General features: G+C 34.3%; 1 protein-coding gene across 3 annotated transcripts; it reads left to right on the top strand.

The window, feature by feature from the left end:
* The first annotated feature begins 1,255 nt into the window (after positions 1 to 1,255).
* LOC132622964 (uncharacterized) lies at positions 1,256 to 6,205 on the top strand. 3 transcript variants are annotated; one of them, XR_009576100.1, is made up of 3 exons: positions 1,256 to 1,691; positions 2,724 to 2,794; positions 5,818 to 6,205. XR_009576100.1 is itself a non-coding variant. In XM_060337754.1 (2 exons), exons 1-2 carry the CDS (start codon positions 1,639 to 1,641, stop codon positions 6,113 to 6,115), a joined length of 351 nt encoding a protein of 116 aa, XP_060193737.1. In that variant the 5' UTR covers positions 1,297 to 1,638; the 3' UTR covers positions 6,116 to 6,203. The 3 variants fall into 3 exon arrangements, 2 of the variants coding, with proteins under 2 accessions (XP_060193737.1, XP_060193672.1); XM_060337754.1 differs by lacking the exon at positions 2,724 to 2,794 and having other exon boundaries at positions 1,297 to 1,691; positions 5,818 to 6,203; XM_060337689.1 differs by lacking the exons at positions 1,256 to 1,691; positions 2,724 to 2,794 and adding an exon at positions 5,559 to 5,624.
* Positions 6,206 to 15,502: the final 9,297 nt, after the last annotated feature.

Here is a 15,502-nt window from a genome sequence, read left to right on the forward strand (position 1 = left end):
AAAGAGACATTGTTATATAGAATATTAGGACATATGCAATGCTAGCTGATCCACTAACTAAGGGTCTCAGGCCCACTGACTTTAAACGTCATATAACTAATATGGGTGTTTTAGAGTCTTTTGATTCTTTGAGTTAGTGGGAGTCTGTAATATTCTGTTATCGTGAACTTTTATTATATGAAATAAAATACGCATTACTTTCATATATTGTGTTATGATTAGCATCATTATTGTTCACATTATTGGTTAGTCACATCATGGTATCTTGAGGTGGAATTTGGTTCACCCAAGAGGTAATTCAGATGTGCAATTATTTGCAACGTTAGTTGCTCTATATTTTGGATGCATTTCGGTAATACGGTATCTTGAGATGAAATTTGGTTCATCCAAGAGGGCATCCATTTTTGGTATATGATGCAATTCGGTAATACGGTATCTTGAGGTGAAACTGGTTCGCCCAAGGGGTGCATCATTTATATGCTTTTATGGCATATGGAGGACTGATAAGGTAATAGTGCTTGAGTACATATTCTTGTACATATATATATCACACATGACACTATTCCTTACTACACTGCTAGACCGTGATCTTGTTGGCTTAATTGAAAGTATTGTGATTACGAAAGGTCTCGTGTTCCAAAGAATACAAAGACCGCCATAGTCTGGTATTTAAGATTGAGACTGCAAAGGTCAATTAAAGTTTATGGACTGTTTTCTTAAATGTGGCCACAAATGTTTTCTTTCATCAACCCGGAAAAATCTCTTTTCAAGAGAGTCAGTTTCTTTTTAAAAATAAAATAAAGTATTTTTGCTAATGTAGCCCAAGTGGGAGAATGTTAGGAAAATGAGCTTACATTATTTAAAATATTTTCTTTATATTTTAACTATTCCGGGTTGTATGGTGGTCCATAAACGTGCGCCCAATTAGAGTGTGATAATTGGTATTGGGCCGTGCACTTTATGTGCTGGTGGGTCTAGTAAGGCAGTAAGTGTAGGCTTAATCCAATGAGGCCCATAATGGGTGGGCCCATTAGGATTTCAATATTGTAGCTAGGTCCCCTCCTCTAACCCTATATAAGACACCTCTAGGCTCTTTTGTGTTATTACTTTAGAGATACAATAAAATAGGTGTGAGGTTGCTGTCCCATTGACGCCGCCTTAACGAGAAGGGTAATAGAGGGGAAGACCTAGTCCGTTCTGCTGTTAATTATGGCTCAAACGGTATGTCATTCTATCCTACTAATCTCTTATAATTTTGTGTCCTATTATCATGTTTGATCTTGGAATTGTCATGTTAAATATCTTACAATGCAGAGAATAATACATGAATAAATGATCTCTTAACCGGCTACTAAACCACCCCTCAAAGTTATTACTACTATTAGCCAGACTGAGGAAGAGCCAAAATAGCGAATTTGCAACTGTTTGGATAACGTGCTGTATCATCTCTCTAACATAGCTAGCACTATTCCTGTCCGCACAAATTGGGCAACTAACATTCAACATTTCAATTTGCCTTGCTTATTCCGTCTTCACACAGCTCTAACCTGAAATGTACATATCATCAAGAATATATTCCCCTTATAGACATGAAAAAGAACCTTAAGAGAAGAAAGGTACTTACAAAACAAGCTATTTATGTTCACCCCTCATCTTGTGCTGCAGAATGTTAACACACCACTCTTCTTCGGGTAAGGAACTATATATTCCTTCCTCGAAATGAAATGATTATTTATGCAGATTTTTCCTCAGTTCTTTTTTTTTTTTTTGTGTGTGTGTGTTGAAACGGGTTTGAGCTATACTGGCATTGGGAGTGTTAATTTGATTCTCTGTTAGTGAATCTAAACTTTATTCAACCCACAGAAGTATCTTGAAATGTTGACTGGTGATGACCAATAGCAAGATTGTTGCTAGTATAATCTAATTATCCTTTTTAGAAAGAAAGAAGAAAAAGAAAAAAGAAATTGTTATAGCGTCTAATGAATCAATAACAGTGAAATTCCACCGCTACACGTTGGGAAGTGTAACTAATATAAATTCAAGGAGCAACGGAATTAGAATTTTCATTAAAAAAAATGTTAAAATATATATAATAAAAAAAATGCATGAAAAGCTAAGTGAATTTGATATATAATATACATATATATATATAAAAGATTATCTATAGAGTTTAATTTTCAAGCGAAAATATTGAAGAAGAATAAGTTTAACTTTTGTACATTCACAATATTGGTGCAATTTTGTTTTTTACACTATCAAATCAAATTACAAATACGAATATTCCTTAACAAGTATAATTAGTTATTTAAACAAATATAAGAAAAGTTATTTATTACTTATGCCCATCCCTTAATGGAGTATTGGCTTCCCATTTAGACAAAAAGAGACAGCTGGACATGCCCAGTCAAATGAATTCATATAAATTAAAATGGAGGGAGTATGTTTTAAAGAATTTCATTCTCATCCCACCTCTTTCTAGCTGACACATGTTTTTAGTGGGCGCATCTCTTTATAATTGTGACCGACAAGTTTTTGTAGTAACGTATTCAACTTAGTCCAATAAAATTTGTAAGCTGTTAACTTCTTTTAAGATATTCTTTTTCTCAGCTACCAAAACATTTTACAAAGAAAAACCATGAACTCATTTTGTAAACATTTTGTGATTAATACAAAAAATCGTTGTAAAAGCTGATATTTATATGGTTGTACCAAATATTTTACAGGTTGATCATCAACATTGGAGTTCTCATTTCCTCACTCCATTATTGGGGCCAATTTTGGACCCCTCTCTCAAGTATATCCCAAATAAAAAATGTTATATTTCTATCGTTTCAATTTATGTGATGATATTTGACTCGATATAGAAGTTAACAAATGAAGAAATTTTTTCAAAATTTTTATTTTAAAATAAGAGATAGATATTTGCGTCACTATAAATTATCTCATTATAAAAATATATAATTTTTTTTATACTGACTAAAAAGAAAAAAATACCTCTTAAATTAGGACGGAGGAAGTAGTATGTAATTTTAAAATATTTAATTCGAACCCACTTCATAACTTTCGAAAGTTTATAATTTCTCTTTTACTTGAATTAATTTGAATATATGACATGACAAGTAATGTTTATTTGATAATAGAACTAAATTCAACATATATTAAACAATTTTTAAAACTTTATCACTGTTACATGCATAGTTGGAAATAAAAGATGTGACTTAGATTTCACCTAATAACTAGAATAATGAATTTATAACTTAAAATATAATAAAAAACAAAACACTCGATGTACTTGATATATTTAGGCCTTTTTTTTATAGTTAATCCAAAGAAGATTAGCACATGAAGTATCATAAATATTCATTTTTATTTCTTTTCTACAGGTAATTAATTTATCTTTAGGTGCCTTTACTTTTTTTTTTTAACTTCTACGGACAATATAATATAATAATAAAGAGGGTAACATATACCCCAACAAACAAACAAAACTATTTTGAAAATCTAACGATAAATTTCGTTGATATTATTATATTGTAGAATTGAAGTGAGGAACTTTTAATAAAAATATACAAAGGCAAGTAAAAGGTAAGTAAAACGTACATTCTCTTCATATATTTTCAATAAATATAAGAAAATTATTTTAAAATGATAATGGAAATTTTATAAATATTCATTTTTATTTCTTTTCTATAGATGATTAATTTATCTTTAGGTGCCTTACTCTTCTTCTTCTTCTTCTTCTTTTTTAACTTCTACGGACAATATAATATAATAATAAGAGGGTAACATATACCCCAACAAACAAAAACTCTATTTTGAAAATCTAACGGTTAGTTGATTGTACAAGGTTTTTTTTTTCTTTGAACAAATTAAATGAAAATTCAAGGTGAATAATTAAAGAACTTAGAAAAATTAATTTCTTTTGTTCTTCGAGATATATGAAATCACTAACTGTAGACTAAATTTTAATTGTTTAATGCATATTATGTTAATCACATTTGATTAGACAACTAATAGAATAATTGATAAAAACTTTTTCCACAGACCAAACAAAAATCCAACAATAAAATACAATAATGTAAAGATTATTAACCAACTTATTTTTATATATAATATTTGTACTCGATGAGAACTTTCTTATAGTGTATTAATTGAGTAAATATGAACTAGAAATTTGCTGATGTTAAAAGAACACAAAAAGAAAAGGAGAGGGAAAAGCAATATTTATCTGTTAAATGAGCAAAAAGTGCAGTAATATAGTAAGTTATTTTTTTTTTAAACCAGAAATTATACGTATTAAGTCACTTCTATTTTATATATATAAAGGAATATTGTACCCTTCAAAATGAGATTTTCTAACACAAATTCAAATTAATATGACTTCAAAGCAGGTATCAAATATTTCCTTTGTCCCAAAAAAATTGTCCTTCTTTTTTTTTTTTTTGTCTATGATAAAAAAATTATTCCCTTTCTATATTTAGAAATAATTTAACTTTATGAGATGATTTACAGTCACAAAAATATCTAAAACTTATTTTGGACCACACATTTTTAAAAAATTCTTTTATTTTTTAACTTTTGTGCTAAATTAAAAAAGGATAATTTTTTTAGGACGAAGAAAGTACCAGGTTAAAAAATAAATATTTTGGATATCAAAATCATTGGCCTATGCTATGGACTGGCAAACCTTATCCAGTATTCTCTAGAAACACTTACGATGGAACAACAATAGGTTAGTGGTATGATGGAGCGGTCATAATACGAGGTTACCGCTTTCGACTAGTGATTGGCTAATCACATTACGAACATGAACGTGGAATTCTCCTCTTGTACTAGTTTGATGATTTGACATGTGGGCACATATAATTATTTCTTGTCCTTATCTTTTCAAATGTTGAGGAACTTCAAAGTTTCCAAACATCAAACGGTCCCAAATTTACTATCGTAACACTTTGTATTGTGGCATTAGGATGCGTTGTTGAAAATTTATATGAATTTGAAGGGATTAAGGTTATTCATGAGATAAAAAAAAATTATGCTCATAAATTTGACAATTTTAATAACGTTAGATATATTTTGATATGGTATTATCTTTAAAGTGAAATATTTTTATAAAATGTTTGATAGATATAATTTTATATAGTTATTAATATTACTATTCCCGGATATGCTTTAAATTATATATGAGGAAGTTTATTTTTAAAATGTTTGATTGATATAATTTTATATAGTTATTAATATTACTATTTCCGGATATGCTTTAAATTATATATGTACGAGGAAGTTTATAAATAGGATACTTTTTATTGTATAGATAGAAATTTTTTCTCATAAGACAAGAAGGTCATCTTTTTACCGTTTTGAGAATTAATAGTTCAAAAATTTATACTTTTAATAATAGGATGGGAAAATTATAATTCAATAAAATTACATAGAAGTTAATAAATAGTCACGAGTATTATTTTATTGTTAATTGGAAAATACTAATTTATTGTGCAATGTAAAGTATAATATTTTATATTACCTATACCTTATATTTATCCACTCCTACGCCTAATGTATCTATAGATGTATATCTATGTCTGTGAATTACATCAAAAGTTAGGCAAGCCTAGAATAGAAAGGTAAATGGATAAACTATCAAACCATTTATTGCCTCAACCATACGATGGCTGAACTCCTTGCACTATTACAGGGTTTAAAATTAGCTTGTGACAAGAACTATACTCCTGTGGAATTGGAAACATACTTAGTGGAAGTACTCCATTTACTACATAAACCACGACCTATTTTTGCTGATATTTTAAATTCTTGCAGGTCGCTTTTGAGGTGGTTGGGGACTCCAGCAGTGCGACATAGTTTCAGGCAAGGTAACAAAGTAGGAGATAGACTGTCCAAGCAGGGTTTAAAGTATGGAACTTATGATCAACCATCTGTTTTGCTATCACCTCCCACAAGCGTCACCAACTTTTTGGAAGCTGATAAGCAAGGAGTGACGACTCCAAAATTAGTATCTATATCATCGTGTAATAGCTTAGCTAGTTTAGGCAATCTAAGTGTTTTAGCTATCAATGATAGCACGTCTGTTACTAGTTCATCTTATGTAACTACCTAGTATTAAAAAAAATCCGTTCAACCAAAAAAAAAAAAAAGAGAAAGGTAAATGGATAGGTTTTACCTCTTACACGTGGCATCTTTAGTTAATGATCATACTATGAGGTGATGGTAGAACTATTTGAGATTTCTTTATTTGGAGAGATAAGGAATTCAGTTTTAAAAAAAAAAATGAACAAGTTGCTGCAACTTGATTTCTATTTTCTTTAAGGCAGCAACGATGGTGAGATCCCATCTTGGGAATAGATAATTCTCTTATGCCAAAGGCAAGTGGGGAACCACCTAACAATCCAAACATTCTTATCTTTGGGAGGACATATTTTTTGGATACATATATACGTTTTATACATTTGCATCAAACTATTTGAGGAAAATTCTCTCTCTTTCTTGTTCTTTTTGCTAAAGTAGTGTAGTGCAGTAAGTTTTACTCTACATGGATTTTGGTTCAAGAGTTTTTATGGTGATCTCAACTCCGAGTTTGATACGGTTATCTCTCCGTCAATTTCTTGATTGTAACATTGGTTTCATCCGAACCAAGCAAGTCCGAGAATACTTTGTGGTGATGGTGAAGTAAGATATCAGGAAGCTTTTATGAAGGCGACACAAGTGCTATTCCTCATCTACGACTTTTTATGGGCTCGTATGAGCGTTTGAGGCACGTAATTGTTAGGAACTCGGGGGACGGTGATAGGAAGCCAAGAGTTCGGATTGTGGTAGTTATGTAAACTGATTAAGAGATGTTTTTATGTTGTTTGGAGGTTGGTGGGGTTTGGTAGCTCATTTACAGCTTGTTGGTAGTTGAAAGGAGGTCGAGTGTGGAGTACACCATTGTACATAGCTTCGGGAGCTCGTCGCTCTTTGATTGCTTGACGATAGTGTTGGTATAGTTGTAGTATATTATTGGGTTGTTGGTTATGTTGATATTAGCTGCCTTAAACTGGTTAAACGTTTATCGGAGGGATTGACTCGTTGTAGTCATTCAAAGATGGATTTGAGGTACGTGAGGCTATTCTTTGACTCGCCGTTATGGCATGACGTGTATGTTACACCCCACAATTTCAGAGCACGAGCATGCCACGTACTTCACCGTAGTAATGGAGTATCGGAGACGTCCCATGAAGTTTTGGAAGATACAAGCCATGCGAAGTACGTAACAACGAAGTAAAGGATGAATTACGATTTCATAAGTCGTAATCGGGAAGGACAATTTTGAAACACAAGACCATGACCATTATCAAGTATAATAAATTATAAATATTATGTAGGGGGAGTTTTGGAAGATTCTAGGACCAAGAAAATCAAGGAAGATAAGTTTGTCAAAAATTTGAAATAGAATTTTTAGTCAACTTTGGAGGGGTATATCTCCATGTATATTAGGAGTTTTAAGGTGTTTCAAAATCCTAAAATGAAGTTCGTCGAGTCTAGTTTCTAATGCAACAAACTGCTCGTCGATATGACATCAGAGTAGAGAATTATAGACGTTACAAACTGAACTGACAAGGCAGAAACAGAGCTGCTACAATACCGCTACAGTACTGCTACAGTACTGCCGACCCAACCCACTATAAAAGGGGTGAAAACCCCATTTTTCTTCATCAAAATTCTCCAAAACCTTCCAGAAATTTCAGCAAAACAAGAGGGCTTTTGTGCCACATAAAAGTGAGGATTTTGAGCAAAATTTCAAGCTACGGAATACTAATCGAGGCTCGGACAACGCGTAGTCACGATTATAATTTCGTTTTGTGTTGGGGTTAGCTTGGAAACAAAGTAGATATTGAAGATCTTGCTACTTTAGTAAATATGAGGTATGAATCATTGAATCTTTTTCTTTATCAACATTGATTAAGGAATATTTGCAAGAATAAAAATTATAGTTTGTTGTGTTGATGTTGTTGGCTTATGGATTGAGGTTTGAAGAGGATTTTGGATGAAAATACATATATTTATCTTGTAGAATGTTGAGGAAGTTGTTGGTATTGTTTGGGAATTGTTTTGGTATTTGGAGGGAGTCGATGATATAGGGGAGATGCTGCCCAAATTTTCGTAACCCAAATTAGACTTCCATAAATTAGTGCTTATAAGTTGATGGAAATATGATGAAAGTGTGATTAAAGATGTTTTTCTCGATATATAGGTTCGGGTGAAGGGCAAGCATCGGGGTAAGGAACTCTTTAAATGGTGGCTTGACGGATAAGGTATGTAAGGTGTTCGTTTCCCCTTTTTCTTTGGCACGAATCCAATGAGAACATAAACATGAGCGTTCCATAACAAATCCACTCTATTCCCATGCTTTGTATTTCAAATCTTAATATGTTGTTATTTTAATGATTCTTAAAGTATTATTTTACTTATCATTATCGATTACTCCTTTGGACTCGATATGAATTCCATAGGCTATTCGGAGGCTACCGACCATATGTCACTCCGAAAGGCCAAAATCAGATCATTGAATTCTCATCCAAAATCAGCTTCAGGATCAGGCTTTTCTTCCGCATCGCGGAAGAAAAGCGGAAGGCCTCAGAACTTTGCGCTTTCCGTCCTCATCGCAGAAGGAAAGCGGAGTCCTGCACAGTTTCTTTTTTTTTTCCGGTCCAGATCAATAATGGTATATACGTATGAATAAATGCATTGTATATATATATAAATGTATTGCACTATTTTACTACACCGTGTCGTGCTATAGTCGGCCGGGCATGGCTCGTAGATGCGCACACCACTGCAGTGGGCATGTTATGATATTACCCCGGACGCGGGCTAATGATGATAACACCGAGCCTTAATGGCTGGGCATGATTTTTTGTACATATAACACCGAGCCTTACGGCCGGGCATGGATACTATCTATTACGTATATATATATATATATATATATATATATATATATATATATATATATATATATATATATATATATATATATATATATATATGTATGTATGTATATATATGTATGTATGTATATGTAAGCATACCAATTATTTTATCATGCATAGTATCTTGTGCTACTTCCACATGTTCGGTTTTCTTTTGCATTTACTAATGTTACATTACATCTTAATTATGTTGTTAATATCCTGCCTTACATACTCAGTACTTTTATCCGTACTGACGTCCCATTGCACGGGACGCTGCATTTCGTGCTGCATGTTCTGACAAAGTTATCGGGGAGCAACCATAGTAGGATTTCCCAGCTTCGGCGGTGTTAGCAAGTACCACTACTCCGGGCTTGCTATCTTTTGGGTATTTTTCTGTTAGTATAATATATGTTCATATGTATACTTTTAGAGGCTCATGGACATTGTGGGATATGTAAATATTATGTATGACCTTGTCGGCTTTGTTTTGGCTTCTTGACACTTGTCTGATAGCCTTGTCGGCTTTATAAAATACTTTATGTTGTAGCGACCTTGCCGGTCCGCATATGTGCATATGAGTTGAATTATCGAATATTCCTATGTTGGCCCTTTTCCACGAGCAGATGTTCTTTGAGTTATGGTATGTGACGTCCAAGTAACGGTTAAGACAGGTGACTCTCGGCCTACGGGTCGGAGCCTGTCATACTCCTCGTTGGGGGTGTGACGGTGTATTTATTATTTCCTACATGAATCCTGAAGCGTAGAGTTTATAAATGTGTTAACTCAATGTTACAAGCCTTATGAGTTTTTTTAAGAAATGTTATATGTCCATGCTTAGTTGTGCTCAAACGTTTCACTCATAGAGTCTAGTTCTAAATTGTTATGGTGATTATAGTCTCCCTCAAGTAAGGTAACATTGATAGCCTACAAGTATCACTACTAAAAAAAGGGGAAAAACCGATGACAAAAACCGACAGCCCACGTCGGTTTTTTTAATGAAACCGACGGGAAACCGACCCTTTACGGTCCGTCAGTTTACATAGCCTCGCTTTTCGAAAACCGACGGACCACGTCGGTTTTTTCCGACGGATAGCGTCGGTTACGTAGTCCGTCGGGTTTTATTCAAAAAATTTAAAAAATTAAAAAAAACCGACGTCGGGTTTTATTCAAAAAATTTAAAAAATTAAAAAAACCGACGGACAGAGTCGGTTTTTTTAATTTCTGATTTTTTATCTTATACAAAAATAATATATATTTTATGGAAAAAACGACACAATGCATCGGTTTTTTATTTAAATTTTTTTATTTTAATTAAAAAACTGACACATTGCGTCGGTTTTGTATAAAATTTAAGAATTAACTTCCAGAAAACTGACGGACAGAGTCGGCTTTCTGGAAAATTTCCAGCATGCAAATCATACATTTTCTGCAACCACACCTACACAGAAACCAGTACCAAAAGCTGCTCAAAACTAGCATTAAAATGCTCCAAATCAATTCTAAAAGAGCTACAACACATAAAATCACCCTAAGTAATAATAAAACACATCAAACACTATCTAAACACATCAAATACGATCTAAATAGACCTTCAAAGTTCAGAAATATTTAAATGTCGAACCAAAAGTACCATTAACTAGTTTTAACATAAGTCCATAATTAAATCCAAACTACTACAACTGATCATCCGGTGTCCGGGCTACGTAATCACCGTCATCATCATCTTCTGGGTCGGAGGGGGGAGGGGGGGAGAAGGGGGCACACCAAATTGTCCACATGCAATGTGGCTTTTAACTTGTGCCATTAGCGATTCAATGCTCACTTTCATGGTGTTACTTTCCTCATCTCTTTTTGCCTCAGTCTCAGCTAATTTCCTATTAAGTTCAGCAATTTGCTGCGCCATAGCTGCGACCTGAACACCATCAACTCCCTCAGCTTGTCGAGAAGACCCTTCACCTCGCAACCCTGACCGAAGGCGACTTAAGTTGTTCCTTAGGCCTAGACCGTACACTCTACCCTTTTGTACTCCCCCAACTGATCTACACCAAAAATCTATCTCTAATTCCGATGGAGGACGGCTCGGATGCTCAGGCTGAGTTTGGATGTATTGGTCCACATGATCCATAAATTGCGTCTGTATATTAAAAAATGAAACTTAGTATATAACGAATATATCATAATTAAACTTATATATAATTACTTAAATAATAAAATCATCACTTACATAGGAATTACGAGCCCTGTCCTCAACCCATACGGTCGGATCCGACTCCTGCTTCTTCTTTTTTGTGTGGGTCTTTAGGAATAGCTGATCCTGAGTTGGCATTTCTCCCATAGCTTTTTTCTACAAAAAAAAAAAGTTAAACATAAAATTAATAGCTCAATAATGATATATTGATCGTAGGTAACTTTAAAAGTATAAAATTACTTACCATTATCCTAGCCACGTGCCCCTGACTTCTTGCACCCGCAGTGTGCAAAGAGCCACCTTTCTGGGATGCACGGGCAGCCTTTGACTGCTCAGACTTGGCGATAAACTCAGGAGTTCGCCAATATGCCTTAAGTTTCTCCCACTGTTCAGCGTTTAGCCATTGGGGCATCATCATATACCTTCTAGCCCTCGAAAACCTATCAGACAACCTAGCCTTGGGCTTGAACACTTTATTATTCGCTGACTCTTGCAAGTTCAATTCAGGGCGCCTACAATATTCCTTTAGGTCCAATCTAGCTTTTGGGTTATATTTTGTCTTGCCTTTAACATTCATAACGGTGTTGAACAAATTATCAAAGTAATTTTTTTCAATATGCATCACATCAATATTATGCCGTAGAAGATTATCCTTCCAATACGGTAACTCCCAGAATATGCTCTGTTTAGTCCAATTATGTTCAACACCATAACCAGGTAGTCTATAAGGGGCAACTTCTGTGACCTTAGGCAAGTGACAAACCCTCCCCCAAATTTCTTCTCCTGACAATATTCGAGGTGGGGGATCATTTTCAGTTTTATTCTTTCTAAATGCTTGTTTCATTTTCCTGAATTGGTGATCCATAGGCAAGAATTGACTATGACAATCAAACCATGAATTTTTGTGGCCATGTTTTAAAGTGAAAGCTTTACTAGTTTCCATGCAATGAGGACAAGCAAGCTTTCCAGCAGTCATCCAACCAGACAACATCCCATACGCAGGAAAATCGTTAACAGTCCACATCAAAAAAGCACGCATATTGAAATTGCTCTTAGTTGATATATCATATGTCACTACTCCTTCGCACCACAATTGTTTTAACTCATCAATTTACGAGGACCAGGGATAACACAATTTAGGATTACGAGGATCAGGGATAACACAATTTAGGAATATATAGGGACTTGTCATACACATCTCAGGCGGTAGATTATATGGAGTAAGAAGTACAGGCCAACAAAAAAAAGGTGCAGCCGAAACAGAGTATGGTGTGAAACCATCCGCACATAAACCCAAACGAATGTTTCTTGGTTCACTAGCAAAATCAGGATGAGTTCTATCAAAATATTTCCACGCTTCTCCATCCGATGGATGACACATAACACCAGGTGGCCTTCTATTTTCGCTGTGCCATCTCATGTGAGGAGCAGAACTCGGCAATGCAAACAACCTCTTTAACCTAGGTATAATAGGTAAATAATGCATCGCCTTAATTGGAACCGTCTTCCCACTAGGTGTCCGCTTATAACGCGCATGTCCACATATTTTACATTCATTTAAATCAGCATCTTGCTTATAGAACAACATACAACCATTTGGACAACAATGAATTCTATCATACGACAATCCTAATTTGGAAACCAATCTCTTTGCTTCATAGTAACTCTTAGGTATGTCGAATTCCGGACTAACTAGTTCCCCTACAAGCTTAATCATTGAGTCCATAGCAGCTTCAGCAACAGTCCAATCTGATTTGATGTTAATCATTCTAACTGCAACAGACAACTTAGAATGCTGACTCCCTACCCAAAGTGGATGACTAGCCTCTTCTAATTCTTGATAGAAGCGCATTGCTTCTTCATTAGGAGGTTCCTCAAAATTTTGCTCAGGTTGAAACCCAGACTGTACGCCAAAAGCATCATTAACCATATCATTAACTCTATCATATTGGACATGACTATATTCCTGCGACACACTACTTTCACCGACAACCATATTGTAAAATATACCATTGACCCCATCAGTCTCTCCATGATCAGTCCAAACATAATATTTCTGCTTAAACCCACGACTATATAAATGAACCCTAACCGTTTCCGGTTTCAAATACTTCATACACCGGCAATGAGAACAAGGACACCTAATTACACCTTCATTTTGAAAAGGGTGAAGTGTCATTGCGTGTGTGATAAATCCATCAACACCTTCAACAAATTCATCATGTACACCCACACGATTACTATTATTCATAGTATACATCCACATATGATCCATCTACAAAAATATTGTTATATCCCATATTTTCATATATTGGGACGTTTTAAACTAAACGTGACAAGTTAAAGACAAGACTATTTTAAGATACGGAGTAGAGATTTTAACTTCCGGTTTCGTTTCAAGTCATAATTCAACTACAATTTCGTTTGGCATTGATATATTAATGAAAAGTGGGATTAAACTAACCATTAGTGGGATTGGGAACCAAAAAAAAATCTGCCCATATTGTTTTCCATGTGTAGCCTAGATTAGTGCCATGGTCAAAGGTTATTGACCCAAGATTAGTGTGGTACACATGTCCAAGTCTTGTAGGGAATACACATAATGAAAAATCAGATTTACTCCACAACTCACTTCACCATTTCAACACTTACAAGTTAAGAACACATAGAGAGAGAAAAGGAAACTCTTGACCTAGAGTTAGTCGAAAGTGAGGTCCAAATTTGTTCCAAAAAAATTAGTTTTCTTCCTCAAATCAACTCCTCATTTAGTGTACAAGAATATGTAGTAGTTGTTGAAACGAAACCAAGAAGTGAAGCACCTCAATAGTGTTGAAAATTCGTCCAAAGTGAAGAACAAGATTGTAAGGTAAGAATGCTTATTGTTCTTGTGTTTCATGACGATTTGAATGTATAGTTCATGCATGATTGTTGTTGGATTGTTGTTGTAGTTGAAGTAGAGAGTTAGCCATGAATATTGGTGAAGTCATGGTTGATTTCATTTTGCTTGTATTGTTGATGAATTGAATATGTATCAACATAAGTAAATGAACAAAGGTTGTAGAAGTTTGTTTGTGATGTGGCATGTTGGATATTGGACTGTTTTTCTAAAAATTACAGTGAGCCATGGGTTGAAGACTCTAATGAAATCATGTCTAATCTTCTTGTACATGTATTGGAAATGGATTGAATGTGTTGTAGTTTGGATAAAAGGATGAAAATCATGAAGTTGTTGGACTAGTGTTAAAGCCGTGTAAAGGGACTGTTTTAGGGGAGATTATGGACTGTTTTGTGCCACATTTTGATTGTTGTTGTTATGGACATTGTGGTGTATTGTATGCATGTTAAATATGTGAATTAAGGTGCTAAAGAAATGAATTATGTTGAAGCATACAAGCAGTCCAAAACAGTGGACTGTTTTAGTGCTAGAGGTGAAATTGTATGTGTTGAGTGTTGATTCTTGTTATGAACGTTTAGTGGAAGTGAAGCATAATGATTCAAGTTGAAATTGATATGAATTGTGGGCTGTTGTAAGAATGGAAATGATGCTAAAACAGTTCCAAGAATCATGAAAGTAATGTCATTAAACATGTTGTTGTCGTAGTAAGGTTCTTGTGTCGACAAGGTAGTTGTTTGCGTACGAATTTGGTGATATATTTATCGTGCGACTGCTGGTCGTATTTTACTAAAATTATATTAAATGAAGACATGAAATAATGTGTAAGAATCATATGTGGTTTGCTTGGTATGTTCGTAAACGTTTGCAAGAATTCCGGGCACCTTTATGTTGTTGGTTAGGGACTGTTTTAGGCGTGTTGTTGATTAGGGACTGTTTTGGACGTGTTGTGGTTAGGAACTGTTTTGGACATGTTGTATTCTTTAAATTGGAAATACTAATGATAGTTAAGAATATATATTGTATTTACGTTGTTTGGGTTGTTGTAAAGTTGTTACACGAAAACGTTAAGGCTACGGATTATTAGGAGTAACTTGAGAATGTAGTAGCCGTATGTGAATCGTTATAGAATGTTGTGAATGTGGGCTATTTGGAATGTTATGTGGGCTGTCCGGATTGGTATTGAACATATGATTATTGATGTTGGGGTGGTTGTATGTAGTTGATTTGAATGCGAACGAAACGTCGTCTAAATGTTTGAAAGGGATTGTTGACGTTAAAGTACGTATTGAATTCCCTCGTAGACTAATTGTAGCTCTTGATATCTTGATATAGGATAAGTGTTTTTGGGCAGCAAGTACAAGTTATAATACGACTAAACGCTAAAGGTATGTAAAGCCTATTCCTTCTTTCTTTTGGCATGTCCTAGACGTAAGTATGAAACGATATAAA

Source organism: Lycium barbarum, chromosome 1 (genome assembly GCF_019175385.1).
Source record: "Lycium barbarum isolate Lr01 chromosome 1, ASM1917538v2, whole genome shotgun sequence".
Classification (NCBI taxonomy): Eukaryota; Viridiplantae; Streptophyta; class Magnoliopsida; order Solanales; family Solanaceae; genus Lycium; species Lycium barbarum.